Below are 27992 nucleotides of genomic sequence, written 5' to 3' on the forward strand. Positions count from 1 at the left end.
CAGCAGTAAATATTTAGGATCAAAAGACTTTTCTTTTTGTCAGTAAAGGTGAAAGCAGAAAAAAAATACTTATGAAAATTTTCTTATATCTATGGTATCTTGAATTTACCTCTCTATTCTCAGTACTGGTAAAGTATTTTCTTTTTGTTTTTCAATTTCAAAATCTACTTTATTCAGAGAGGTAAAGTACATGTATCAGATATTTTATCAACATTAAAATGTAACTATTTGTAGGAAATATTTATTACTTAATACATGTACACAGTGAACGATTTTTCTACAATATAAATTCTCATTTCTAAATGTTTAATATTATTGAATCCTCTGAAATGCTGAAATATAATGAAGATTCATACTTGTATACAAGTGTAACTATATATAATTAAAGAGATATTTAACAGTCTGTATAGGCTACAAGGAGTATAATATGTATATAATAAAAGTGCCATGCTAAAAGGCTTTTGAACCTAAATTACGATATAAATCGCCATATTGCCTACAACCTATTATAATGTATACACCAAACTGTCATGTTGAAGATGTTAGAAAAATACACAAGAAAAATACTGCTTTCACATTACCATTTTCAATAAGTAAAATGTGGAAGGAACTCCACTGAGGCACAAAAGCCTAAGAAAACAAAATTTGAATTCCTTACATAGATAAGTTGGGTCACTTAAAACAGAAAATCAAAAGATCATTAATTTTAGAAACATACTCGAAAAAAACGAAAAAATCGTATTTTTGTGCTATTCTTAGCCCAACTTATGTGAAAAGGATTGCCAACTTTTGTCATTTTTCACAATTAGAATATTTATTCTGAATATGGAGTGAACGAATGATCTGAAGTTCTGCACAAACATTGGTCTAGACCTACATCAAATCGAACATTAATCTTGAAAAAATATTTCGTCCCTTCATGTCAAAAAACCTCAGTGGAGTCCCTGAAATAAAAGGGCTTTTGTGAACTTGCTTCATCAAGCGCAGAAATGAGCGCAGAAATGATTGACTCTAACAACATATTGCCGGCATCTTTCAAATTTGTTAAACAAGTCCTTTATATATATATGTGTGTTTTTTTTTTTTACACACTTTAAATAATGATTATTACACAGTCCTCACAATGTGCATTATATGAATAATATCGCATCTATCAGCCATGTTGAATTATTCAGTACACAACATAATTGTGTGTGTGCATCAATGTAAAAGCAGTAGATTTTCACTATATAAAGCAGGTGAAAAATTACACATACTTTACTGTCAGAGATGCAAACTATCAAACTTAATTTATTTCCGATATCAATTTATGGAAGCCAATACTGCCTTTCCAATGGCAGAATTAATGCCATGATAATCATTATTCATTTTCAAATAACGGTATTTTGTAAATACATTTTACAAGTAGATCTACATGTATTATGTTTCAATAAGAATTGTCATTCATATCTTACATACAAAATTGTGAGCTTGGCCAATAACAGAAATTCAGGCACTTTTTCACACTTGAAGCCAAATCTCAAAATTTTGTTTCAGATATATAACTTCAAAACTAATTATTTAAACATTGATCTTTAAAAAGGTGTTGCGTTGTTTGGTGTGTATTTTTTTCTAGATGTATAATTTTTGTAAAAGACTCAATGTTCCCATTCATTGACAAATTGCATCTCTGTTTGTATAAAGTAAAATATCACCTCACAATAGAAAAAGTAGGATGGAATATTAGCAAGATGTTAAGAGTTAAATAAAAAGGTACATGAATTCCTGTCCGTTAGAGGCAAGACGTACCTGGACTTGTTGGAGACGGGGCAATGTGAATCCCACGTTGCCTTAACTGAGCATGTATAGCTCAAGAAAGAAAAACAAACATAGAGCCAGCGAAATAAAAACATATACAATAAAAACATAAACACGATACATGTATACAAGTTAGGTAGAGCTGCTAAGAAACTTGTAAGTATTTTGGTCAAAGACAGTTTCTGTAAAATTTTAGTCTCTGTTTCAATCAAATGATATACAAAAATCTGTGTATCAGCTAAAATCTTCTTTAATTTTTTTTATAGTTGTAGCTGGTATTCAAATGACTAAAAATATGGAAAAAAACATAAATTTTATTCAATATTAGATTCTACATTAAACATTACATGTACTCTCAAATTCCGCAAAAAGAATTTATCTGACATACAGATATTTACCAGTTACCTTCTTGTTTATTATAATTTTTTCATAATCAAAATATATATGAAATTTTATCCCTGGGTTAAATACATGACTTTGTAAGCAATTTATTACTTAAAACATAAAATTAAGTTATGGCAGAGCCCGATTAATTTGGCCTTGCTATCATAATATTCACATAACTTCATTTTTTTATAAAATTTTCTGCAAAAGTAGTTCTTAATTCCCTCCAACATAAAAGTCCTTATCATTTTTTGGTATTTGTTTTTTGTTGTTTTTTTAGAGTAAAAAAGACCCAGTGATTTTGCTGGATTAATGTAAAACAAATTATTTTGAGGGTATAATGTAAAACAGTTGCTAATGAGAGTATAATGTATAACAGTTGATTTTGAGGGTATAATGTAAAACAGTTGCTTTTGAGGAAAACAGTTGATTTTGAGGGTATAATGTAAAACAATTGTTTTTGAGGGTATAATGTAAAACAGTTGACTTTGAGGGTATAAAGTAAAACAATTGTAAATGAAGTATAAATACAAGAGTTTCCTACTAAACCCTACAGGGAGGTTGTGTACAAAGGGAGAACATAATTATAAAAGCCCAACAATTACATATATTATATAGACCCCACTCACTACTACCATAACTTTCATTTACAAGGATTCAATTCACCACATTTTAATTCCAAATTCACTCTCAAAAGAATATCAATTATTTAATTAACCATAAATTAATTTATTCAGTACAATATTATATGTATTAACAAAGGTAAGGAAAGCCATAAATATGCATATAATAACAAATATACAATATTAATGAGTATTATTGACAATAATTATATATGGCTCAAATTTATTAACATTTCGCCAATATTGCCAGTTAAAAAAGGGATTTTGCTGGCGGGTTAAAGGGTTATGTGCAAATAATATTAAGTTAATAAACCTGCCATTATTTTGCATAAAAATTCAGATTTTACAACAAACCAAATTCATTTGTTCGCAAGACTCAGGCATATATTCACTGTACTTTCTTTTATTACAAATCATACTGACTCTTGTTAGTATTTAACTCTTTCTTTTCAAACATTTAAATCAGTACCAAAATATTAAATAATTCTTATTCAAATTTTTGTTAAATTATCTTTTAAATAAAAAGGGTCTTGGTTATAGAAGATACTTTGATCTTTGAACAAACGTGCAGCAGTTGCCAGGCAAAAGCAATAAGATTTTCAGTCATATTTTCCCGTAAAATGTTTGTGTTATAATCTTAACCATACCTGTCTGTCGAAGAGCTAAATATCATTAATATTAATTAGTCTCAGGTTATGAATATTAATGAATATGCAATCCTTTATGGTAATGTATGCAAATACAATGATTATAAAAGTTATTAAATTTTTATCAGCTATAACTTTCCAACAATTAATAGCCATACAGAATTATCATGGGGCTTCCTTTATAATTAATATACACAATAACTTATAATTCAAATATGCAAAGTACATATTTAAATACCATATATGCAAATTAATGATATCAATATGCAAATTAATGATATCAATATGCAAATTCAATTTAAAATATGCAAATGCATGGATTATCTGGAGACAATATAATGTATGTTTTTTTCTCTCTCTCAATTATTTACACAAGTTTATAATAAGAAAACATGTCCTTATTTCTAATATACAAATAATTCCAGACATGAACACCGACACAGACGTACATGGGTATGCAAATGAACTGACTGCAAATTATATAACATAAAAAAAACAAGAAAGTTTAGAGTATACTTTAAATAAAAATTCTACAAAGTCATGCTTACAAATATATTAATTTGTTAGATAATAATTATATTATACTCATATTTTAACCAGATAATATCTATAAATTACTATAACTGAAGATAAACATAAAATGTTAAAATATTGGAAAGTATAGGAAAAGAATTCAATCAACAATAAATGAAAAATACAGTAAAATTATAACAAATTAAATGCTATTCATTTACTTAAATGAAAATAATAACAAATACTGACGAAACAAAAACTTCATCACATTAAAATGGATTTTTTTTGTTGAAAACTTTAAAAATTAAATTCACTTTCTGAATTTTTAAAATTTAATAGATTAAACTGGCCATTTTAATGTGAAGAATGAAAATTAAACTACAAACATAAAGAAGTCCCAAGACCCTTAGCAACAGTCTATTCATTCTATATATAAACATAAAGTAGTCCAAAGATCCCGAGGCAGAAGGTTTATTTTGTTCTATATTTAGAAACAAAGTCATAAAATGTTGTCTTACCTTGAACGTCAACAGCATCTACATTTATAGACCTTGACCGTCGTACGATTCCCCTAACGGAACTATGTCTGTATGAACGGCTTGCCTTCTTGCCGAAACTGAGTAATCTTTGTCGCGGTGATGACCTCTTTAATACATCACTCAACAACTTCATCAGCTGTGTGTCAACTGTATGAAAAAAAAAGTTCTTTAATTTGTGTCACAGGGTGAGAAAGATCTGCAGTCTGACCGGGACTTGAACAAGTGACCCTCGGAATACCGTTCTGCTGATCTTCTGACTTAGCTATTCGGCCACTTAAACATCTTTTTTCCCAAATAGTGAACAGTTCTGAACCGTGACAATTTGTACACTTGAAATGAATGAAAAAACAAAATAATAAGATACTTAAAGTGTAATGCTAAACTATTTTTTTAACCGAGTACTCTCCTCCTCATGTTTTAAGGAGGTAAAATGTTATGCTATACATAGAACAAGATTAAATGATCGACTTATATCTGTTTTTCCATATCCTTAATGACAACAATGAAGAAAACAAGAGCTGTCACAGGAGACAGCGAAGCCAACTAATAAAATACTGGACGCAGTAAGGAGGACAAAACTATGAAAGAAAAATCAATTATGTATAATTATGTATTAAGTTATAGTAAAAAAATAACATTTGTTAACATTAATTCCAAGGTCAAGGGGAATAATTCTAGATAGAAATAGTCATGCTAGAGTAATGGACCTTGTCACACAACATTTGTGTAATGATAAGAAATATATATTTGAAGTTTGAAGTAGATACCTTAAAAAGTAAAGAAGTTATTATATTTCTTAAAGAAAATCCTAAGTTCAAAGAGAGATAAATCTGTAAATATTGCTTCAAGAGTTATGAACATTGTCACATAAAATGTAATTGATGATAAGGAATAAGTATTTGAAGTTTGAAGTAGATACCTTTAAAAATAAAAATAATATAATAAAAAATAACATTTTTCTAGTAAAAAAATCTAAGTTTATGGGGAGATAATTCTTGCAATATTGGTGCTAGAGTTATGAACCTTGTCACATAAGATGTGGATGATGATAACGTAAATATATTTGAAGTATGAAGTTGATCCCTTTAGAAATAAATAAGTAACAGTAAAAAATAATATTTTTTATGGAAAATTCTAAGTTCAAAGGGAGATAAATCTGAAAATATTGGTGCTAGAGTTATGAACCTTGTCACATAAGATGGGGATGATGATAAGGTACATATATTTGAAGTATGAGGTTGATCCCTTAAGAAATTAAGAAGAAACAGTAAGAAATAGTATTTTTTGAGGAAAATTCTAAGTTCAAGGGGAGATAAATCTGAAAATATTGGTGCTAGAGTTATGAACCTTGTCACATAAGATGGTGTCACATAAGATGGGGATGATGATAAGGTACATATATTTGAAGTATGAGGTTGATCCCCTAAGAAATAAAGAAGTAACAGTAAAAAATTGTATTTTTTAAGGAAATTCTAAGTTCAAGGGGAGATAAATCTGAAAATATTGGTGCTAGAGTTATGAACCTTGTCACATAAGATGTGGTTGATGATAAGGAACATATATTTGAAGTTTGAAGTTGATACCTTAAGAAATGACAAAGTTATAGTGAAAAATATTTTACTGCACCAAAACTTTAATCTAAAATCTGGACGCGGACGCCGGGGCGAGTAGGACAGCTCTCCATTTACTTTGTATAGTCGAGCTAATAAAAACCAGAAATACCTTAATGTGTATAATGGTACCGTATTTCTCCTTATTATTATCCCTGCCCTAATTGCGGCTCCCTCATCCCATTGCAATGGGAGTGCCATTTTCAATCTTGACAAAAGTTAGCACTAATAAAACATTGTCTTAATTCATCAATTTAGGTAAAGAAGTGTTTACTTAGTTCCACCTACATCAGAGGACTCTTATTTTGTTTCAATATAGTAATCGTTTTCTTGATTTTCAGTCGTAACTGTGCACGAGCTTCTTAAAGAAAAGAGGAAAAAAAAAATCAAACAGACACATACCTTGGAAAAAGTTATGCACCTGGGCATGTTAATAAGGAGAAATACGGTAATTTTCTTGGATGATGCCATTGTATTCTTTACATAATGCTAATATTTTGTGTGTCATACACATTTACAGTTGCCACTTGAAACCCAAATGAAGGACCTTCTCTAGGAAAATGGTGATATTTCATTGGAGGATAGAGTGCAGTGTACAGAGATTCTTGGTTCTAGAGATTTATGCCCACAGATGATCAAAAAGCACAAATGTAAAGCACCAGTACACCAGAACTTAGTTGTAAAAGTATAATTTAACACCAGCCATAAGAAGGACAGGATGCTCGACAATTCTGTGCTTGATAGTAAAACTATAAAACTTCAGCCTAGCTATAAATGTAAGAATTAACATAGAGGAGGATTCCATTTACATAGTTGTGAGTCTTGGATATTGGTGTAGGATAGCCTCTTCAAACAGCGGAGGTAAAGACCTTTTAATATTAATATTTGTATCTTAAACACGAGTAGCAGGGAATTACCCACACTCCCTGCATTACAAGCCAGTTTTATCAATGGACTATTCCATGCACTGCTTGTATATTTGGGTCATACAACAGATTTCATACTTAACTCTTGGTGCAATATGTCATATATAAACCTCTTGTGCCACTAAATACATAACCAACACACAAACTGACTAAAGACAGACAATCTACTTTACAGTAACAGGGTATCTTTCCCATACAAGAATCGTTGCCCATTTCAGACTTCAAACTTGTACAAGAAGTTAAGTCAGTGACTAAAAATTACTTACCCTTTTTGCATTGTAAACCTAGTTTTAAATGTACATGTAACAGTTATTGATAAGCATAGTCTCGTAAATTTTTTACTTGTAGAAAGATTCCCCTCATAATGATAAAAGAACATAAATTATAAATATATAAATTTACACACAAGTTAGATAGAGTATCAATAAAAAGCCATATTTTTTAGGCTTCTAGGCTCATATCACTGGAACAAAATTAATTAAACGCTTTAGTAAAACATTTTTTTTTATATATTTTGTATATACACACTTTCATTAGACTGGTCAAAATCCCTCACAAAACTTAGTTTGGTTACACAGGAAGTTGAGATGAAATCTGACAACAGTCCTAGGTGAACACGGGTACCAGCTATATAACCACTTTGTAACTTCTTCAGGGTACCAATCAGAGAGCTTGGGGGTTCTCCATATTGATCTATAAATGAAACAATATATATTACATCCAAGTTACATCTACTTGTATACATTACAGAAGTTGAAACTATACATGTACGGTATTACTCTTTTTTCTTTTTTTTTACAAAATCAGCAAAATAAATCAATATTCGTAAAATATTGTGAGCAGTATAAGCCTTTAACCTGCTGAATTTCTAACATGGACTAGTCCAGCTTCCATTATTGGAATAGTCCATTATGAACTTTGGGGTTATCAAGATCAAAATTTTAAGTTAGTCACCCAACAGTATAGAGAGCCTGGTCAGACTACAGAGATGTGCAGCCTGGCTCTCTACTGGTGGTAAGGTTTATCAATTTTGCTTCCAGCAGATTAAGGGATAAACCGAATGATAACAATTTTAAACCTAAAAGACATCATAGAATAGCATTTGAAATAAAGAGAAAATCAGCCAACTTAAAAATATTAAATATTTCACAAGTTTATAAATAATCTTGATAAAATTTTCTGAAAGTTAATATATATCAAAAGTAGTTATTCTATAATCAAAATAATAAAATTTCTGAGGTTTAGAAATAGTTACGATTGTGAAATCTTTCACAGAAAATATAATTAAGAAAATTATTTGAGCAAGAAACTTTAAAAATTAACAGTACAGTACGCCAGAGAGCATGCATTGTATACAGAGAACACAATAATGGAAGACAAAACAAAAATTTCTAATTAAATGGAAAAACTACCTAACAGCCATTACAAAAATAACTATGCAATCACTACAAAAATAACTATGCAATCACTACAAAAATAATTATGCCATCACTATAAAAATAACTAAGCAATCTCAAACAGGATATTATATTCACATACATTAAATCTGAAAATTCTAATTCAGAACACCTATAAGCTTCACTACTTTCTATAATATTATTCTCATTGACCTAAGATGGCATTCATTTTCCTTTTTTTTTTTAATTTAGAGCTATATCTAAAACAGCAAAACATAACAACCAAAAACAGTACAGTACAAACAGTATATATTCCAACAACATTTAATTAACATCTACAATGGTCCATCTGCCATATGCAAAGGGTAAAACTTAGTTTTTTTTGTTCCGTTTTTTTTTTAGTTAATCATTAACCTGCCTCTGAACTGTTTAGCATTGATCTAGACTCTATATTGTTGGTTACTTACCTGGCCTGCAACCTTCATATACCGTTAAATTCCTAATAAACGCCCCTCCCCTAATAAAGCACCCCAGGTCTTTTAATAATGAAAATAATCTACTCATCAGTGCTGAACTCATAATTAAATACATAATATTATTCAAATCATTCATTTTATTTTATAGTAAACACAAATATGTATAATATGAACTAAAAAACCTTTACAAGTTTTAATGTTATTACCAACACTTGCTAACACTAAATGTATTTACAGTGATTTTTTGATTTAGGAAAAATGTATTTTAATAATAGCCCCCCTTTTGGAAAATGTTTAGCCCCGGGGGGCGTTTAATAGGAATTTTACGGTAAATATATTCAGGCAAGAAACTTGACAAAACTTGTATCTGGCAATTTTGGAATATCATTTAACTTTAAAGGGACTCATCTGTGGTTTTTTGACATGACGAGACTGGAAGTATTTTTTCCATATACATATGTATATGTCCAGTTTGACCAATAATTTGTGTGTAAAATTTAAGATTGTCCACTAAGTCCATTTTTCCAACATAATTATTTGAATTATGACCAAGAGCTGTTGGTAGGACCTTGAGCTTGAATATTCTCAATGCTTGATAGTAAAACAAGAGTTTGGATCATGTAGAGATTTCATAGTTCAAAAAAGGCCACATTATTTTATAAAATTCCATGTTAGAGTTACGGAACTTGGACAAAGACCTCTATTATGCTGTCAGATTAGTGAGTGAAGTTCCAACCCACTCTCTTAGTTCTTTTTAAGATAACACCTTGTACCAAGCTAAGAAGCTGACAACTGGATGAGTACAATAGCTCTCCCTATTCTTTAAATAGTGAGGCTAAAAATAAACTAGAAATACAAAACAGTTAAATGCTTTTAACTTGCTTTTAACTCAAATCTGGTTAAGAATCCCCCTAAAAAGTGCCCAAGTTAACCTGTGTAAGAAATTCAAATTTAATGTTTTTAGGCATCTGGACTTCAGTGGAGTTCCTTTAAGAAGTATTTCATTTCACACTCATTTTAACAATTTTTTTTGTTTTGTTTGCCATTTTAACAGTGGACAGTAAACATTTTATTTTATTCCAAAAGGCTTCCCACATGGAGAAACAAGCAAAATAACGAACAGTGTACAACAACAACATATATACACAATATTAACAATCTTCAAACAGTTGGAGATCATTTTGTTTGATGAAAAAAAAAATACCAGCAAAATATTTTATGAGAAACCCTTATCATACTTCATATAATGGACTTTGTTACTGACTTTTGGTAATAAGAAGCATTTTGACATGTATCATCCACCCTCCTACTTTCCTTACTTTCTTTTATAAAATGTACATTGGTGGTCGTGTTAGTACATCCTTTGGATCATAGCAGTAAGCCATTTGAATTCATTAGAGCATAGTTCAGCAACTGCATCATTCCTGGGCAGACTGTCAAGCAGTTTACCAGTACTAGTTGCCTTCACATTCACAAGGAACTGATAAATTTGTACATGCCAAACCAATGGTACAGTGTGAATGGCCATAGAAAGGATTTCATGATCAATGACAATAAAAGTGACCTGCACTGTCCTCGTATAAAATTTACATTTCTTTGTGCCTTGTACTTAATATCAATTTACTTTGTGAAGCTTCTTTACAGCACAATGAAACCCTACTAAATATGGTAGGGTAATTAAATATGGTAGGGTAATTAATTTTAAAACTTTTTGAAACATTTTAAAATGTTTCATATTTGACAGCAATTGGCAATAATTTTTGTGGAAATAAAAAGGAAACAGAGCTTGAGTGATAAATGTAGGAAAAAGTAGGGCCAGCTAGACAGCCTGCAGAAGAGATACATGTAGGTAGAGGTGAAAGAGGTGATAAGCTTTTTTTAGATGCTAAGTAAATATATTGTGAATTGAAATTTTTACTGGTAAGTTATTAATTATCTTAGCATCTGTATCTTTTTTATTAATATGTTGATATTAATTTTTTTGTTTCAGAGGTTATATTCAAGTATAAAACCATTATATGGCTTATATATCTTTAATTTAGAAATCTAAAATATTAAGTCATTACCACTTTTATTTTTTAGAATTAATTTATATATAATATAAAATGTTAAAGTTTTAAAACTCATTGATTATATTATGTAAGTACAATATCTACTGAAGTAAATTCACATCCTGCTGAACAGAATTTGTATCATGGAAAAAGTATTTGTTTTAACATCAAGTTTGATGTAACTTTTTTCAACCAATGATTCTACAAAAACTGTTATCTAGCCATAATAACTTTAACCACCCTAAATATCTTAGATGGAATTGTCATTTTCAATTTGGACAAAACCATTCATCATTTTTAGGGAAAAAAATTAAAATATGTACTGTACATCCTGTATGACAGTGCAGACAATGATCAGACAGGAAAGATGTGCCGTCTGCATTTTGTCTGCACTGGTCAGATATGCAAATTCTGTACCTATCATCAGGCTAAAGGTATGTCAATGTTCATATATAACAAGAGCAGTTCTGATAACCAGTTACAGAAGCTTCCATTACAAAAGCAGTAAACAAAAATTTTTAGAAGCATATATGAAACAAATCCCGAAATCCCACCCACATGTGATGTAACGAAAAGTATAACAAAAAGCCATTAAATAACACAAATTGTGTACCATCAAGAGAGAGATGTAGATATATTAGTTTGTTAGAAATTCATCAATATTAGTTTGTTTAATGTACTCCATATTCTCGATGAACCTGTCAATATATCATGTGACGTTAAACTTGATTCGTATCTTGGCTATTTATAGATTAATTTTCTGCTTAATTAGAATAAACTATTAAATTTTTTTTTAAGCATTACTAATTCATTCCTAATACAGTATCAATATCAATTACTAAAGGGTTTTTCAAAACTTCTAAAATTTCTTACTCCATTCGTACAATTTATTATTTTACAATCAAATTCTTACAAATCATTTATGACTTTTAGAAATGTAAGACATAAGACTTTGTCGATAATACTGTCTAAACCGATCAATTACGCTGAACTCGTGCTAAGTTCAACTTTTACAAGACATCACATAATATATTCACAGATTCATCAACAAATCACAACTCTAATCACTGTTTACCTCATACCACATTTCTAGGAAGTTTTCTATTTATAGCACACTTTAAAACCTTGACCTTTTCTTACCAAAGAGGTCGGAGGAAATACTAATGGCCATTAAAGGTCGCCCCATGCCCTTCCAGCAATTTTTTATATAGGAAACTTCCGAACGAAGAATGTCAACCATAAAAGTGGCATCTAGTGACGTGTAAAATTGCTGATGGTCCAAAAACTGTCAAATAAAAAATCACAAAAAGAAGCCTGAGCATCAAGCTTTAAGCTTTTTTTAGACAGGATCATAGTAATTGTAATAAGTATAAACAAAATGGAAAAAGCATGGTCGATCACAGCCATATACAATCCCCTTCTGACCCAAATAAAATATGGGAAATATTACTTACCCCACCCACCACCCCAAAACAAAGACTTGATCACGATTATTTCTGATTTTTGTTTTTTTTTCTTTCTTCTTTTCTGAATGTTCTTTGCAGAAATTATATTTCTAACCACTTTTGAAAGGGATTAAAATTAAATTGATAAAATATCCTTCATTTACTTAAAATTTGTAGTTAATGGGAATGCATTAGGAAACATTAAATAGAAGACAAAAATGAGTTTCCTTGTCTCAATATATACTATTGCCAAGAAGCAAATTCTGCTTTTTACATCAATATGTTATACTCATGAAAATTGTTACTCAATGTACACAAGTTTAGTCTCGATAATGAAAACGGCAAATATTTTCTAAAATATGAAAAAAAAATATATTCAAACCATTCTGAAAAGAAACACAAAAAAGAGACAATTATCAAAATGAACATACATAAAATATATGTTATTAGCCTCTAGAAAATCATACAGGAACCCTAAAGAAAATGTCAGAAGAGGACTGCTTTACTACACAGTTAAGCACAATGAACGAAATAACATAAAGCCTGGGATTACATAGAAAAATAGGACATGCACAGATAAACAAATATAACTCTATAATGACTCCTTCATCACAATATCATAGTTTCGCACCTAATGTTGACCTGTTTACAGGACAGATAAATGTCGGCCTTCCCATCATTCTCCAGTTGTGTGCCAAGTCGTCCATATTGTTTTTCATTGTGTCTACAAGAAAATCCATATCGAGCGGCAAGTAGAACTGATGTTGGTCTACAAACTGAAATGGTGCAGTTCTAGAGCTGTAAAAATGTCGTCTGCTGCAAATTTCTTGCCATTCTTATAACATGCTACTTGTATATTGTAACATGCCACTTACTTAATTATATACATTACATCATTAAACTATTAAATTCAGCCAATAGAAATGTTAGCCAATATACATGTATATACCTTGTTTTTCCACCCTTGCCCAACCCCATTTTCTTTTGCAGCATTGTATCATTTACTTACATCATAAATAACATGTATCCTTAGCATTATATCATAAATACAACTGGTTAGTAAGTTGCAAACATATAGCTGTAAAATGACAACTTTGTTTTGTTTTATATACTGGTACTCATTTGGAATTAGTTACTATGCTTTGATTACTTATGCTCCAATCAGAAATCTTTTAGCTTATTTCAATTACATGTTCTCTCGAGTCAACTTTTAGGACCTGATTGAATACTGGAACTCTATAAAGAAAAACTGTTTTGGCAATAGAAGGGTTCAAACCCAGACCCCTAGACTGAGAGACAGAGATTTAAACAACAAACCAACTTCTCACTTAGTTGTTGTTTCCCCTTCCGCAGTTAATCATAGAGAATCACATATTTACATCTGTTGAAAGTCTTTGCCTTGTAAATATACTTAAACTTTGAAACTTTGGATTTATTATATAAACTAAACTCATCAAAAGTTAGCACAGTTTTTTGAAAGCCATATATAAATCAAACATAAATGTTCAAGGATGACAATTTTTTTTTTACCTACCTACCCTACCCAAACTGGCATGGGTCGTGGGAAGGGAAACAAAGATCATTTCAAGGTTAGCAATTAGTCAGCCAAATATCTATATAAATCAACAGCTACATTTCAAAGATTATAAAGAATATTGATTCTTGAAAATTTTATCAACAATACAGTTCTTATACATTAATTATCCAATAAACTACATTGGCGGCATGGCCGAGTAGTTATTGCATCAGACTAGTTATCTAATAATTGCTGTCCTCGTGGGTTCAAACCCCATCAGAGGCAAGCCGTTGTTTCCTTGAACAAGAAACTTGACGCTCATTGCTCAGTACTGGTTGGTTTCGGGAACAGGTTATAAGCTTTAAGCTTCCTACACAATCAAACTAGAATAAATTCTAATAAAAAATAAAGGATGTCAAACACACAAAGTGGGTCAGGTTTCAGTAAATTTATAAAATACCTATGTTCAGCTCAGGTGAGCTAAAAAAACATAAGCAGGGGGAAAGAAAGCAATGAAATGATTCAAATACAATAAATCTAACAAATTATAACTACTCAACTATAGCAGAAAGTTAAGATCATTGTAAATATTGCTATAATTATATGATTAATCAAAGAATGATTTTCTTCCAGTTTCCTAATCTAAGGTTGTTGTTTACCACTATAAAAAAAACCCATGTCATACATATATTTTAAAATGCACCAGTTATAACTTTTCAGTTATAATTGAGTTAGTTTCCTATAAATTTACACAGTAAACTAAACGCATAAACTTTGATAGATCCTTTTCAAAATTTTATTCTTATCTCTTCTTTGTCAAAAAAAAAAAAAAATATGTGCTGATAATTTCCCTTTCAAAATAATACCATACCTAACAAGTTTCCTAGGTTAAAATATAGTAAGACAATGACATTACAAGCTTTATCATATTAGGACAATTTTTTTTCTGATTCACATCTTACATTATTCTTACATCATCTGGTTAGAAAGCATCAAGTCAGTTAGTTACAATGCATTCAAAAGCCTTACAACAAAACATTTCAATTTTTCATAATCCTAATAATAAGACTTCATTTCATCAGTGGGAATCAAGACTAAAGTTATTCCATCCATCAAATGCTTTGTTTAAATAGGCAACTCCATATTACACGGACAAGAAGACTTCTTACAGATTTGAATGGGTTTCATGTCACTAAGATGCTAGTTCAATAGCAACTTTCCAGCTTTATTGGCACAAAGAAATTGGAGTCCACACTGTGAATTATTTCAAGTTCAAACTCGACTTGAGTGGAACCACAAACCTTTTGTCAGCTATCTAGTTACCTTATATCACATGACTGGAATTCCATGTACCTTCCAGAATTTAAACTGACAGTGGTGATGGGGTAATTTATTCATTCAGTCAGTCACCATGATCATTTAACCACAGGGGCCCTTTAAAACCAGGTAAAACAACAGACAGACCATGATAGAGGTTCTATGGAAACATTGCTGTGTAACTCTATGAAATTAAACATAGCACTGCACTGTAAAGCTCTGATAATCCATTGAAGACTTTATATATTTTTGATGATGATGAATGGAAAAACTGAATTCTCTTTTCAGCTTAAATTTAAAAGCTATTAGGTTGCATGCAAACAGTCTATGCTTTTTAATCATTGGTTTACATCTAATTTGTTGCCTGTTTTGAGGAAATAAAAAAATTACAACAGATAAGATTTAACAAAAGTCTCATATAAACAGTTCCTGTATGTAACAATGAAAATCTGAATAATGTCTCAGACTCAAAAACTAAATTACAGTCAGGGTTCAAACAGAAATCTGTCAACTAATTTTAAGCACTTTTCAAGAACTTTTTTAAGGCCAATTTTTCATTTTCAAGGACAGTCTGCAATAGAGTTCTTGCAAACAATCGAAGTTTCAAGCAAAGATTTCTATCTAAAAGCAAATTGTACACTTCAGGAACCTTATCACAGTCATTTGTATACCATTTATTTCAATTATCTTCATGCATATCTGCCTGTACTCTGCAATGGGCATTTCAAACATTGCTTTATATGATAACTGATGGATAATCTTGAAGCAATGTGAGTAAGAATTTACATTTTTTCCATTCTTAGACATTTCTAACCATAATTTTCGAAGTTTACTTTCTGTTTATACTCGTGAAAACCAGTAATGCAAAAAGTGATGACGTTGTACACTTTTACCGATGACGTAGAACACATTTTCTGTTCATTTTATACTCATAAACATTCATAACATAAATAAGTATGGGTAAATAAATATTTTCGGCAAAGTTTTCCTTTCCATTTTGGACAAAAATGGTTTAATTTTCCTTGTTAACTGATGATCATTTTTATTTTTACGAGAATCAGAGATTTTCAAGGATTTTTTTTCAAAATCAAGCCCTTTTTTAGCACTTTTTCAAGGACACCCTCAATTCAAGCACTTTTCAAGACAGAGATTGTTTTCAAGCACTTTTCAAGACCTGTGCGAACCCTGACAGTAGTAAAGTTTATCATTTTTGATATTGTTTTATTTTGATTGATATAGTCTCAATGGTGCTTCAAGTCATATGCTGACATTCCAGCTTTGTTAGTACAGAAATAGTACAGAAAAGCCCCACAGCTGACCTCTTTTCATTATTTCAGGCACATGCAGGCCCCAGAGTATACCCCCAACTATCTGTCAATAAGCTAAACAGCTTTCTAGCTAAACAGCTTTCACAAATAAAAAATCCAAAAATTGCCGGCAGGATTTGACTCAAAAGCCATTCAGGCAGATAAAAAAATTGATTAAGATCACTTGTAACAAGAGACATAATTGTGAAGAAATATATATATATATCTATAGACAGTAATTAACACTGTATTGAATATTTTTAAACATTAAAACATTAAATATTAAAAGTTTCTCTGATAGTGAGCATTTTAGTTAGGGCTCAAGGTTATAAATTTTTTTTCTGAATCTTCACTCAAATCTCAGGATAATCATTGGTCAGTGTACATTCTGTGAGAGTTTCTGACCAATCAAATACCTGAGATCCAAGTTTGAGTTTGAAGAATTTCTTTATAACCTTGGACCTTGGTATTACCATTTGAAATCTTGTTTATGATAAGACTTCTAAATTCAGATTTGATATAACAATCTGACTTCACTTAATCAATCTCTTTCTTTTTGTACTATACATTTGAGTCTTCATTTCTTGCTTTAAAATTTCTTATATAATTATGTACTAAACTATGATAAAATATAAATCCAGAGAATTACATTAACGGAACAGCATATAGAATTATTATGACTTAAATGGTCTCTTATCAACAAAGACATTGAGACATGACTTAGCATATATGTATTATACAATCACATATAATATAGATATATGGTAAGACTAACCTGTGGTATAAAAGCTAGGATCTGGTCTTGTAGGATATATAGTTTACTGGTTGCTAGGAGACCAATCTCACTAGAAGGTCGTCCTGTCAAACCCATCCTTTTATTCTTACCTGAAATAACCAGGCACAATTGATGTCCTTAGTTTTAAACGATTTGCTGCATTAAAATCTTTAATTTTTACTATAGGAACATTTATAATTTATCATTTTTTTTTTGCTCTATTAAAGCAACATGCCTCAAGATAAGAATATTTCAAGAAAATCAAATTTGAGAAAAATGTACTAAAATTCAAAGAAAAGTAAAAAGATCCAAAATGATAATTTACATGTAATGACTGCTTTTAAAATATTCATCACAATATTTCTACTGCATGACTAAGGCAGAAAGGGCTATTTTTTTTGCATATTTTGACATCTTTTTGATAACTTATATGGACTGTTACTGCCATTTGCATTGTGTAAATTACTTTCATTGTTCAGTTCACAATATTTCATTTTCAAATACAATTTCAATTTTTTTTATGATAATTATTATGAATCTAAATTCTTGAGGCATGCTGTTTTTATATCAATATTTCCTTTCAATTCCAAATACATGTATTGATTAAACTTTTAAGCAAAGTTGGCATTACTGAGCTAAATAATATATCATTGAATTATATATAATGTGAAAAATTACCAAGTAAAGAGTAAATTTGACTGAGTACTCTAGCTGGGTAGACCTGTATGGGTGCCACCTCCGGTATGGTCTGCACAAATATACCATTCTCTGATAACTTGTCTTGTATTGTCACATCTTCTGCCAGGATTACAACTGGAAATACACAAACAATTTTCTTAAACAAGAGTTGTCCGTAAGACAATGCACTCCACTATTTTCAGGGCTTGACAGTAAACAAATGGGCATAACTCTGTAAAAAGATTACTAATGAGTAATGGGACATGTGCTTAACATGTTAGATAATCACAGAGAACAAATGTGTGAAGTTTCAATCAATTCCCTTCAGTAGGTTTGGAGATACAAACTTGCACACAAAAAACTTAACACCTAAGTGTGACGCCAACACTGTCGCCGTGGCTTGTACAATAGCTCTCCGTACTCTTCAATTAATAACTTATAACTGGTAAATCAAATTTAAGAACATATCAAGGAATAAATTTTTTTCAGAGATACAAAAATTACTGTTGTTATTTTTAGCAAGCTTTTAATTAGGGGTGTCATCAATTCAATCATTTTTTAAATATCGTATATCGAATGCACATATATTTCTAGCTAAAGAGACTTCAGCGAACAGGATTTATAGAACTGATAGACCTGTTTACTGTCGCAAAACGTCAGAATAAAAGCGACTTATAAAGTTATGGAAGCCAGAAACATTTTTTCTAAAATGAAAACGGAAATCAATGCCAAAGTAACCTCCCAGTGTCTTTAACGAATGCTGCCTAATTTCGTTGTAATCTCACACGTCTGCTAAGTGGACGTCAAGATCCCTCAATTCAGATTTCAAAAAGGGAAAATGCCAAGAAATATTTGTCAGTGTTTCTTTGTAAAAATTATGATAACAAAATGTTAAACTTTAATAATTATTCAAGTTCTAAACACTATAATTTGCCAATTAAACCCGGCTTAATTGGAACGGCAAGGACGGGATTTAGCATGATCAGTAACTGCGTAATAGCAACAAAAGGCTTTAAACTTTATAGTTACTAGTCATTAGTTTTCATTTATAGCAATATGATAAAAAAAGTAACAAATTGTTCAGTTTTCATAGTTTATCTTATTGCATTTGTCTTAATATAACTGCTTTGTTAGTGTTCTAAGGAAACATTTAAAATGACTTGAAAGCTAAAATTTAGCCTGGCAATCGATATATCGCTGTATCGCCGATAATTCATTACCGATATATTGATACAAAAATCCTTATCGATGACACCTCTACTTTTAATGTAAGAAAATAGCTGACAAACAATTTCAGGGTCAAAATGTGTAGAATTAAGCAGAACTGATTATTATTTTTAAGACTTCACAAATGCACATGCTTTCCAGACTGTCAAATGGGCCTACTGGCCTATCATTGTAAGTATGTAGTTTACAAAGAAAGATACCATTCCTAAAATAGACTAAAATTTGTGCTTTAAAATAAAGACATCAGCAGACACTACATACCTTGAACCACAACATCAGGTCTTGGCTCTGTTATCAGTCTTCTATTCAAAGGATCTAACTCTCCAGGGGAAATAAATTTCTAGACAGAAAATTGACAACAGATTAGCATTTTACATTTTTCTTTACCAATAAACATTATTTAATATTATTAACAATTACCTGCTACTTTCCAGCTTTACTGGAGGAGGAAGACCTCAGGTGCCCCTAAGTACATTACTTCAGGCATGAGAGGGCAACTGAGTAGACTGCTTATTTTAAAACAAGTACTAAACAAAAGTTTAAGTGAAACATCGTCTGAATTAAAAAGTTCTGAGATAAATCTCAGCAAAGTTGTTTAACTGTTGTAAATCATGTTTGTGAAATAATGAATATGTTTACCTCCTCAATAAGCCTGCCCAGTATATATAGAGACTGTCCCCACATATGTAAGGGTTTCCCTATCTGTTGCCTTTTCTGACTGTCAGGTTTTCTAACTTCTTGATCAACCTACATTCATGCAGTGAAAATAACAATTCAAATATATAATATAGGCATAGTATTCCTCTGTCTAATAGCAAAATGTTTCATCAGTTTAAGTGAATTTCTTTCAACTTTCCTATGATGAAAGCTTGAGAGTTTTATAACTAAACACGGATCTGCTTCCCTGGGTTTTATATAATGGTTATAATTGATTTAAAAATATAATAAGCTACTACAAAATATGATCATTTAAAGTTATACTTAAGGGGATTCCATTGAATTTTTTTCATAACAGAATAAAAAATATTTTTTGAAGATTTGTGTACCATTTAATGTAAGACTGGACAAATAACTACATGTAGTATGCAAATTTTCAGATCATTCCCAGTCTCCCCCCACTTTTTGTACAGAATCATGATTTTTTATTATCCAAATGACCAAAAAACTGAAATGCTTTTAACTCAAATTAGAGTTAAAATTGCACAAAAAAAAAGAAAGATTTTCAATATAATTCGAAGTATATTTCATACTGTCCTTTGCAGACAGATTTTTCCATTTTAAGTGCTTCACTATGTAAGAATTTCAATTTTTTATATTTTAGGATTTTTGACCATAGTGAAGCTCCTTTTAAATCCTTCATTTTTCCCCCAAGATCTCAATATGATCTTAATTACGAATCTAGCTGTGAAAATGATGTCAGATACCTTATCCTTTGGCACAGCGTACATTTCTGGCATCATTGGTATCCCTTCTTCATTTTTTAAGATTACACTCTCCAACATTGACCTGTACTTGGACACCTATAAACACCAGTTACAACCAATAAATATATACAAACAAATGTATTATGCGGTCAAGATAAAATTGTATCTTTAAACAATGCACTTTTATTTTTCACAATATTTTAGCTCACCAAGTCAATGTAATGCTAAATTTTCAAAGTTTTTATGCTATAAATCCACATCATTTTAACAATAGTCTTCTATACACTATATAAATGTGGCCATGGTAGTTTGATACACTTTTACAGACTCAGTAATAAACAATGTATAAAAACACTTTCGTACTCAGGAAAATTAACAGCAAAGAGTTTACAATATTTCATTATCAACAAACAAGCATTCAAATCATTATGATATACATGTATTTTAAGAGAAATGATAAAAATATCTCACTCTTTCTTCGTCCCCACTATACAATCCATCTAGTATAAAGTATGCAAAGAACATGGGCCACATATTTTCGATTTTCTCAAATGCAAGAAGTTCCCAAGGTTCGTAATGAAGTCTGTTTGAATCTTCCATAGCTGTCTTATAACCGTCACGTAAAAATCTTCGACAACCATATTTACCCTGAAAAAGTAAATTAGTGTGACATATTGTGCAAAGACAGTGATTAAAATTCTAGCAACTCAATGTGACACAGAAGTCAATGTGACACAGAAGTCAATGTGACACAGAAGTCAATGTGACACAGATGTCAATGTGATACAGAAGTCAATGTGATACAGAGGTCAATGTGATACAGAAGTCAATGTGATACAGAGGTCAATGTGATACAGAAGTCAATGTGACACAGAAGTCAATGTGACACAGAAGTCAATGTGACACAAAAGAAGCATCCTGAATGGAAGTTTTGGAAACAAGAGGGCCATGATAGCCCACATATTGCTCACCTGATTATAAAGGCTCTTAATCAATATATTAAAGCAATGAATGAAAAGCAGATAAAATGTCAAAATCTTAAACTGATATAACGTTCATATCTGCACATTAAATAGTACAAAATTTAATGTAAACAAGATTTTTTCATATGGGCTGTCACCTAGATTTTGACCCAAAATGACCCATATTCCAACTTGATCTAGAGATCATTTAAACAACAGTCCTGACAAATTTTCAATTATTTGGGCTGAAAATATTACTTTTATAGTGTTAACAAGGGTTTTTCATATTTGGGCTCTGTGGCCTAGTTTTTGACCCTAGATGACCCATCTCATGTGTGCTAACAATACAGATAATAACCAGTGTATATACAGAATAGGTAAAAAATTTGACATGAAAACATAAAGTATTTTCATTTCAAGCGTCAAGTAAGTTCATTACTGTGACCTAGTTTTTCATTCCAGATGACTTATGTTGGAACTCATCCGAGCAATTACCTATACAAGCATCCTGACAAAGTTTGATGATGATTGAGGCAAAAATGTGACCGCTAGAGTGTTAACGAACAAATGTGGACAGACGATGGACATTCAACGATCCAAAAAGCTCACCCTGAGCTAGCTCAGGTGAGCTAAATTGAATGATACTGATCTTGTTGAATGGAGCACAAAGAAATTTAACTCACCATAAGTTTGGTTTCTATCTGTTCTCTAGTTTTGTTTATAATATCAATATCGTCAACGGCAAAGGCAGGAAAACTTATCACAGATATAAGGGCAGCATCTATCTCCTGTAAATAATGTATCCATCATTACTATCAACATAACTTCAAACACTGATCACTTTAATAGCCACGGCAATGCTTGTGATAAATCTACTATCTTCATATAAAACACCTGCATTACACAGTTACAACTGAGAAGATTTCAAATCTCATCCAAATATAAGAAAATTGACAAGCAATTTAAATCAAAACAAATATAACTATGTAAGCTCCTAAATGTAGGCTTCATTGATACATAAAAACGTAATATACAAACATTTTTTTCATTAATCTCTACATGTCAGACTTAAAATAACAGGTACAGTGTTCTAATCAATAAAATGAATTTGAAAAATAATGTTTTAACTTGACTGTTACCTAAGTACAGCTAAGGTAATAAATAACAAACAAGTGCTAATAGCACATACCCAGTTTGTCTTGTTTATCTATGCAGCAGTCAAAGCACAATTCTCACTGTTGGCAAATTTGACATTGAAATCTCTTAATTTTTCACCATCAGAGGACAGTTCCAAATTCAAAACCAGTGATGTTAATAACAGACTTAAAAATCAAGCATTAATAGTGTCATACTAGTAATTCATCAAGAGAATCTAATTGACTAATAACATTATAACTGGGAAACTTACCTTAGAGCTAGATTCCCTGGGAAGCATGGAGTGTAAAATGGCCTGACATTGCTGGGCCTCATCTGGCAGGGCATGTATAATAGAGGCAGGTCCACCGCGAGCCCCAAACAAATCTAGCTCATTAATAGCCTCTAATGCTGCCTGCAACAATGTACAATATAGTATTACTAAACTCATTTTTTTTTTTAATTTTAAATAACATGCATATTGTTTATCAAATGTGAATTTTCAGCTTTATCTTGTGCACCTATGTGCACAATTTCAGGCACATACAGACACTGGTATAGATAGTATTACAGACCTATGATATGAAAGAATTAAAATTCCTGGAGGGATTCAAACCCAAAGCGGTGAATGGCAGGTTTTTTGAAGTCAACAAAATTAAAAGGCCCCTAGCATTAATGAAAATTCAAAACAAACAAAACAGAAACACAAATACTTTAAGACTTAAAAACCCTATTTTCATTTACATTAAACATTTAGCAATAATATATATTTAGCTATGCTTAAAATCTATTTATCATAGAATATAATACTAAAGTATTACTTTTGCCATTCCAATGGAGCTAGAGTTTAATTCAGGAAGACCATGATTTGTTTTGTCACCTCTTTCCCAGATTCCATAATCCTGAAAAACACAAATAATTAGTGACTTTAAATACGTTATTGATTTTTATGATTCATTTATGAGGCTATAATAACAATTCTAATGTCATGTTTTCACTGGTTAAGGAAGACCACAGATCTTTTCGGTGTACTTTTTCAAACAAGGGTTGTTAAATAATGGGAGGTACTATGTCCCCTTTCTAATAGCTTATTAGTTTCTTTGTAAAAAGAGTTCAACTATAAGTGAAAAATTCAAATCAAAAGCAGTGAACACAACAATGTGTAATTTATTTAATAAAATAAGTCTTGCAAATATCTCTTGAAACATGAATATTCTTACTTAAAATCTTAGTAAATCTTTCTCAAGGTTAATTTTCTTGAAATAATTTGGTTCAGCTGGAGGCATGAAGCTTTAAGTACTTTTCACAATAACAATTCTGAAAAAAATTAAGAACTTACTGGTGTTCTGTAAGCAGTTTCTATGTAGAAAACAAGGTTCTGTATAAAAGATGCTTCATCTAGTGTGTACACTATCTGTAAACCTGTAGTCAATAATATAACAGAGAACATATTTATCATGCTGCTGAAACTTTAATAACGATATGTAGAAGGCTTTCAACCTTGGTTCAATTTTTACATTCTTTGCTTTTCTTGTTTTTAAGCCGATTTTTACATATTTTGTGGTCATATCTCTACAGTCAATCCTCCTAATCAGCTTTCCTAATTAACTAACCAGTAATTACCAATATCACAGCAAAAGACCAACTAATAATCCCACACGATTTTAGAATCAGCAGTGATAGACATTTTTAGTTTAACAGTTTTAATATTCTTTAAAGCAATAACATATTTGAGATCACGTACCAAACTTACGTTGTTTACTTCCTTTGAAATTAAAATCTCAGAATACATTTATCTTTTTACACTGCTCAAAGTGTTAGCAAGATCAAACTTGAAAAGTTTAGTGAATAATCAGGATGGAAGGCAATAATTTTAAGATATTTTCCTATTTGTACATACATGTGTATTGCTAATGATATCTTTTATATATGTACTGATGTTTACTCTTTGCACATTAGCAGTGATAACTACAGGTTTTTACCATAAGTAAAGTTAGTTGAATGAGACAGCATGCCTGTATACTGTACAATCTAACCAGACTCTAAACACTCTCCTTCCCTATTTAAGCCATTTAATACTAAAACCTCTTAATTAACATAACTGTTCCAAACAAAAGCAAAACCCAGTCCATAATTCTAATTTAGCAATTTTGTTTGTTTCATTTTACGCCTTTTCCCAACAGTATTTCAGTCATATAGGCGGGTAGTTTCCTAACCATCATTCCTGGAGAGTTACACCAGTACTAGACTACCTTCCTCAGCTAATTTAGCAATAAAAGAGTTAATTTACAAAACTAGCTATACCTGCAGCAGTCATCTGTGCCAGGAACAGTACATATAAAGATGTTGCATCAATCTGTAAATGTCCCCACTCGTTATCACCAACTACAGGCTTGCCTGTCAAACTACTGTACTTGGCATGAAGACAATCGTTCTTGGATTGGGTAATCTTGAACTTCTCTAGTTTATTCATTTGTAGCATCATACTCCTCATTAGACCTCGCATCAACTTTACAACTGACTGTAAAAAATCAAATAGTCATATTGATTAGATGATGCTATATATGAGATTTAATTAGACTTAAGGCATACCTTTGTCTTTTACGTTTTGAGCATGTTTTAAATGAATTAGTGAGAGGCTTGCTGAATAGAGATTGTATTTTAATAGAAACTATGTCAAGAGAAATGATAAGAAATTTGATGTTTTAGAATTAATCTTGTAACAGAAAAGCAGCCAAAAAAAACACAAAGATAAAATGACAAAAAAAAGCCAGCAAAAATGGCAAAGCAATATTGGAGTTACACTGCCTTGCCACTTAAGCCATTTGATAAACTGCTGTGGAACGAAAGAAGCTTAATTCCCCTTTTCAGATGGCTGTATTCTACTATTATGCTTTGTAGAATAATTTTGTAAAAACAATTCAAATTGTAAACTATGTAATAAAGTTAAGAAACTTAGTGACTTTATGTATTTATATCTAAATTATAGTTACTAAAAAATACAAATACATCTATATAAATAAAATTCACATCTTAGAGTTTCCAATCAATAAAAAATAGTCAAAGGTTTCTTATACATTTTTAAGCAGTTTTACATTTTTAAGAACATGTTCAGTAATATACCTGTTCCAGCTCATAAGCCTTAGCTAAATCTTCATCAAGATCTGCAGTCTTCCTGTAAGCCAAGGACAGTCCCCATACTGCAAGGATTGAATATACATTGTCTCTAACCCACGCATGACTGTTGTGTTCCGTAGCAGGAAATAAGCCTGTTACTGGATGCTAAATTTTGAAAAAATAACAAAAATTAAATGGTCAGTATTTTGCTAATCATAAACTGATATTATTACTTAAATTCAAATGCTATTAAAGTCTGAATCATTAAATATTCATTAGATTCAAAGCATCTTTATTTTATAGAATTAGCCAAGACATGATTTTCTGCTTCAGGGTAGCATTATAAATTAACAAAGTTGCCAATGATTTGTTTATTCATGTTTTTTGTTGATTTTTTGTTGTTGTTGTTGTTGTTGTTGGATACAATGTCAAAATTAATCATTTATATCTATAGTAAAATCTTATGTCAATAACCTGTGTTACCAAATACAAGTGTTGACTTTTGTCAGAATTTTGGGTTTAAAAATTACTGTGTGTTTTGCTAAAAATCAGGAAAAATTGCATGTCAGACATTTAGCATTGGTTAAATGAAAACAAACATGGGAACTTTCAAGTATGTTCCTTGAAATATCTCTTGATATCATTTATTTCAAATATTTTTTTTATTTTAATTTCAACTGGGAATGTTTGTCTGCATAATGCGAAAAATATACTACTTTCAATTGGGAATATAACCTAATATTGACTTTAAAATCTGAACAAAAAAACAATGAAAGAAGAATGCAGAACATTTTGCGTCCAAGATATTTCACACTGAAGACATTTCACTCCCAAGATGAATCACACTTGATGGTTTCACTCTTGATCCATCAATTCTATAGATGATCCATTTCCAAATATTCAATTTTGATATGTCCTGATGATTATTTTCCCCCTAAGACTGGGTTTAAGTCACACCCACATTAAAAGGGTTTCAAAAAAGTTGGTTTGATTTATCTATTTTTATCTATTTTCCATTAATGAAAAAATTTCCCTTTCACGCCGCCCACTTCAAGACAGATAAAGGTGGGCCCTACATAAAACCCAAAAAAACCCAGTCCCTAGCTCTTTTTGAATGGGCCCCTTTGGGTTTTTTTTTACATCCCAGAGTATAGCACTGAAGTTTGCAAGGTTTCCCTGGATTTTTTAAACCAGCACACCTCTGGTAGGTGAAAACACTAGCCTGACTAGTTAAAGGGTGTTACCTAAGACCGAACCAGGCCCTCGGGATTTAAAAATCAGGGGTCAAACCCAAAACTGAGCTATCCCCGCCATTTCCCCAACTTTACTGGTTTTTGAAGAGTCATGTCCCACTTCTTTGCAATTTTCGGGTTTGCAAGAGGGCACCTGGGGTAGAACCACAATCATTAGGTAAGCTAGCTAGATAGTTTCTTCATAGGGAAGAATTCTCAAAGTCCATCACGGGATTCAAACCAACAACTGTTGTGAATGGCAACTTAAGTGGCTTGAAATCAAATGGCCACAAAATCCCAAACTTGAATAGAATCTTTCTAGTTAATTTACATGAACTGATTGAGGATCATCACATACATACAATCAAGCAATCAAGACTGGTCAGAAAATTAAGCAGTTATCAACATTAAAAGTTAAAGAGTGATGGAAATACCCTACTAATAAAAAAAATTATAAAAAAAAATATCAATGAGTGACTGACAGTTTTATCTTACCTGATGTTTGAGGATGGTTTTGTTCACGAGACGCTGAAAATAATCTAGCCGAACGCCAGAATTACTTCTGTTCCTCATTTTACTTCTTGTATATTAAGGTTTTAAGTCATGACAGTAGATATTTATGTCAATAACTATTTTAATCAACCTCTAGGTAAGTGTAAGGTCAAGGCCGCTGTCAAACGTTAGACAAATATTCGGATTATAATTTTTGACAAAGGTCCTCTTATCCGACATAATACTTATTTAATAATTTTAATATACATAAAAAATAATGGAAAGAAATGACTATTATGTAGGCCTACCATTAAACACTTTCAAAATAAAAATAATTCGATACTGCGTCTTTATTTTAACCTTAATAGCGAAAGGAACTGTTATAAACGAAAATACGTATTGG

The 27992-nt window shown here is 31.0% G+C and overlaps 1 protein-coding gene across 11 annotated transcripts in view; it reads right to left on the minus strand.

Moving 5' to 3' along the window:
- LOC132744299 (probable phosphorylase b kinase regulatory subunit alpha) overlaps positions 1–27757 on the minus strand; it is a 48562-nt gene extending 20805 nt beyond the window's left edge. For 4 of the 11 annotated variants that reach the window (XM_060732957.1, XM_060732961.1, XM_060732956.1 and 1 more), the window contains exons 1-17: positions 27593–27756; positions 25872–26030; positions 25053–25269; positions 24088–24170; positions 23570–23650; positions 23023–23163; positions 22298–22402; positions 21124–21300; positions 20653–20748; positions 19868–19975; positions 19490–19568; positions 18002–18136; positions 17324–17433; positions 13040–13184; positions 7568–7732; positions 4483–4650; positions 1789–1848 (exon numbers count right to left, since the gene is read on the minus strand). In XM_060732957.1, the coding sequence (XP_060588940.1) occupies positions 1789–1848; positions 4483–4650; positions 7568–7732; positions 13040–13184; positions 17324–17433; positions 18002–18136; positions 19490–19568; positions 19868–19975; positions 20653–20748; positions 21124–21300; positions 22298–22402; positions 23023–23163; positions 23570–23650; positions 24088–24170; positions 25053–25269; positions 25872–26030; positions 27593–27670 (2107 nt within the window). In that variant the 5' untranslated portion in view covers positions 27671–27756. Of the gene's footprint in view, positions 1–1788; positions 1849–3451; positions 3467–4482; positions 4651–7567; positions 7733–12103; positions 12249–13039; positions 13185–17323; positions 17434–18001; positions 18137–19489; positions 19569–19867; positions 19976–20652; positions 20749–21123; positions 21301–22297; positions 22403–23022; positions 23164–23569; positions 23651–24087; positions 24171–25052; positions 25270–25871; positions 26031–27592 lie in introns of all 11 variants that reach the window. The other 7 variants (XM_060732963.1, XM_060732959.1, XM_060732958.1 and 4 more) reach the window with 3 other exon arrangements.
- Between the last annotated feature and the right edge of the window lie 235 nt (positions 27758–27992).

Source organism: Ruditapes philippinarum, unplaced genomic scaffold (assembly GCF_026571515.1).
Source record: "Ruditapes philippinarum isolate M1 unplaced genomic scaffold, ASM2657151v2 ctg6475_1_1_1_1, whole genome shotgun sequence".
Classification (NCBI taxonomy): Eukaryota; Metazoa; Mollusca; class Bivalvia; order Venerida; family Veneridae; genus Ruditapes; species Ruditapes philippinarum.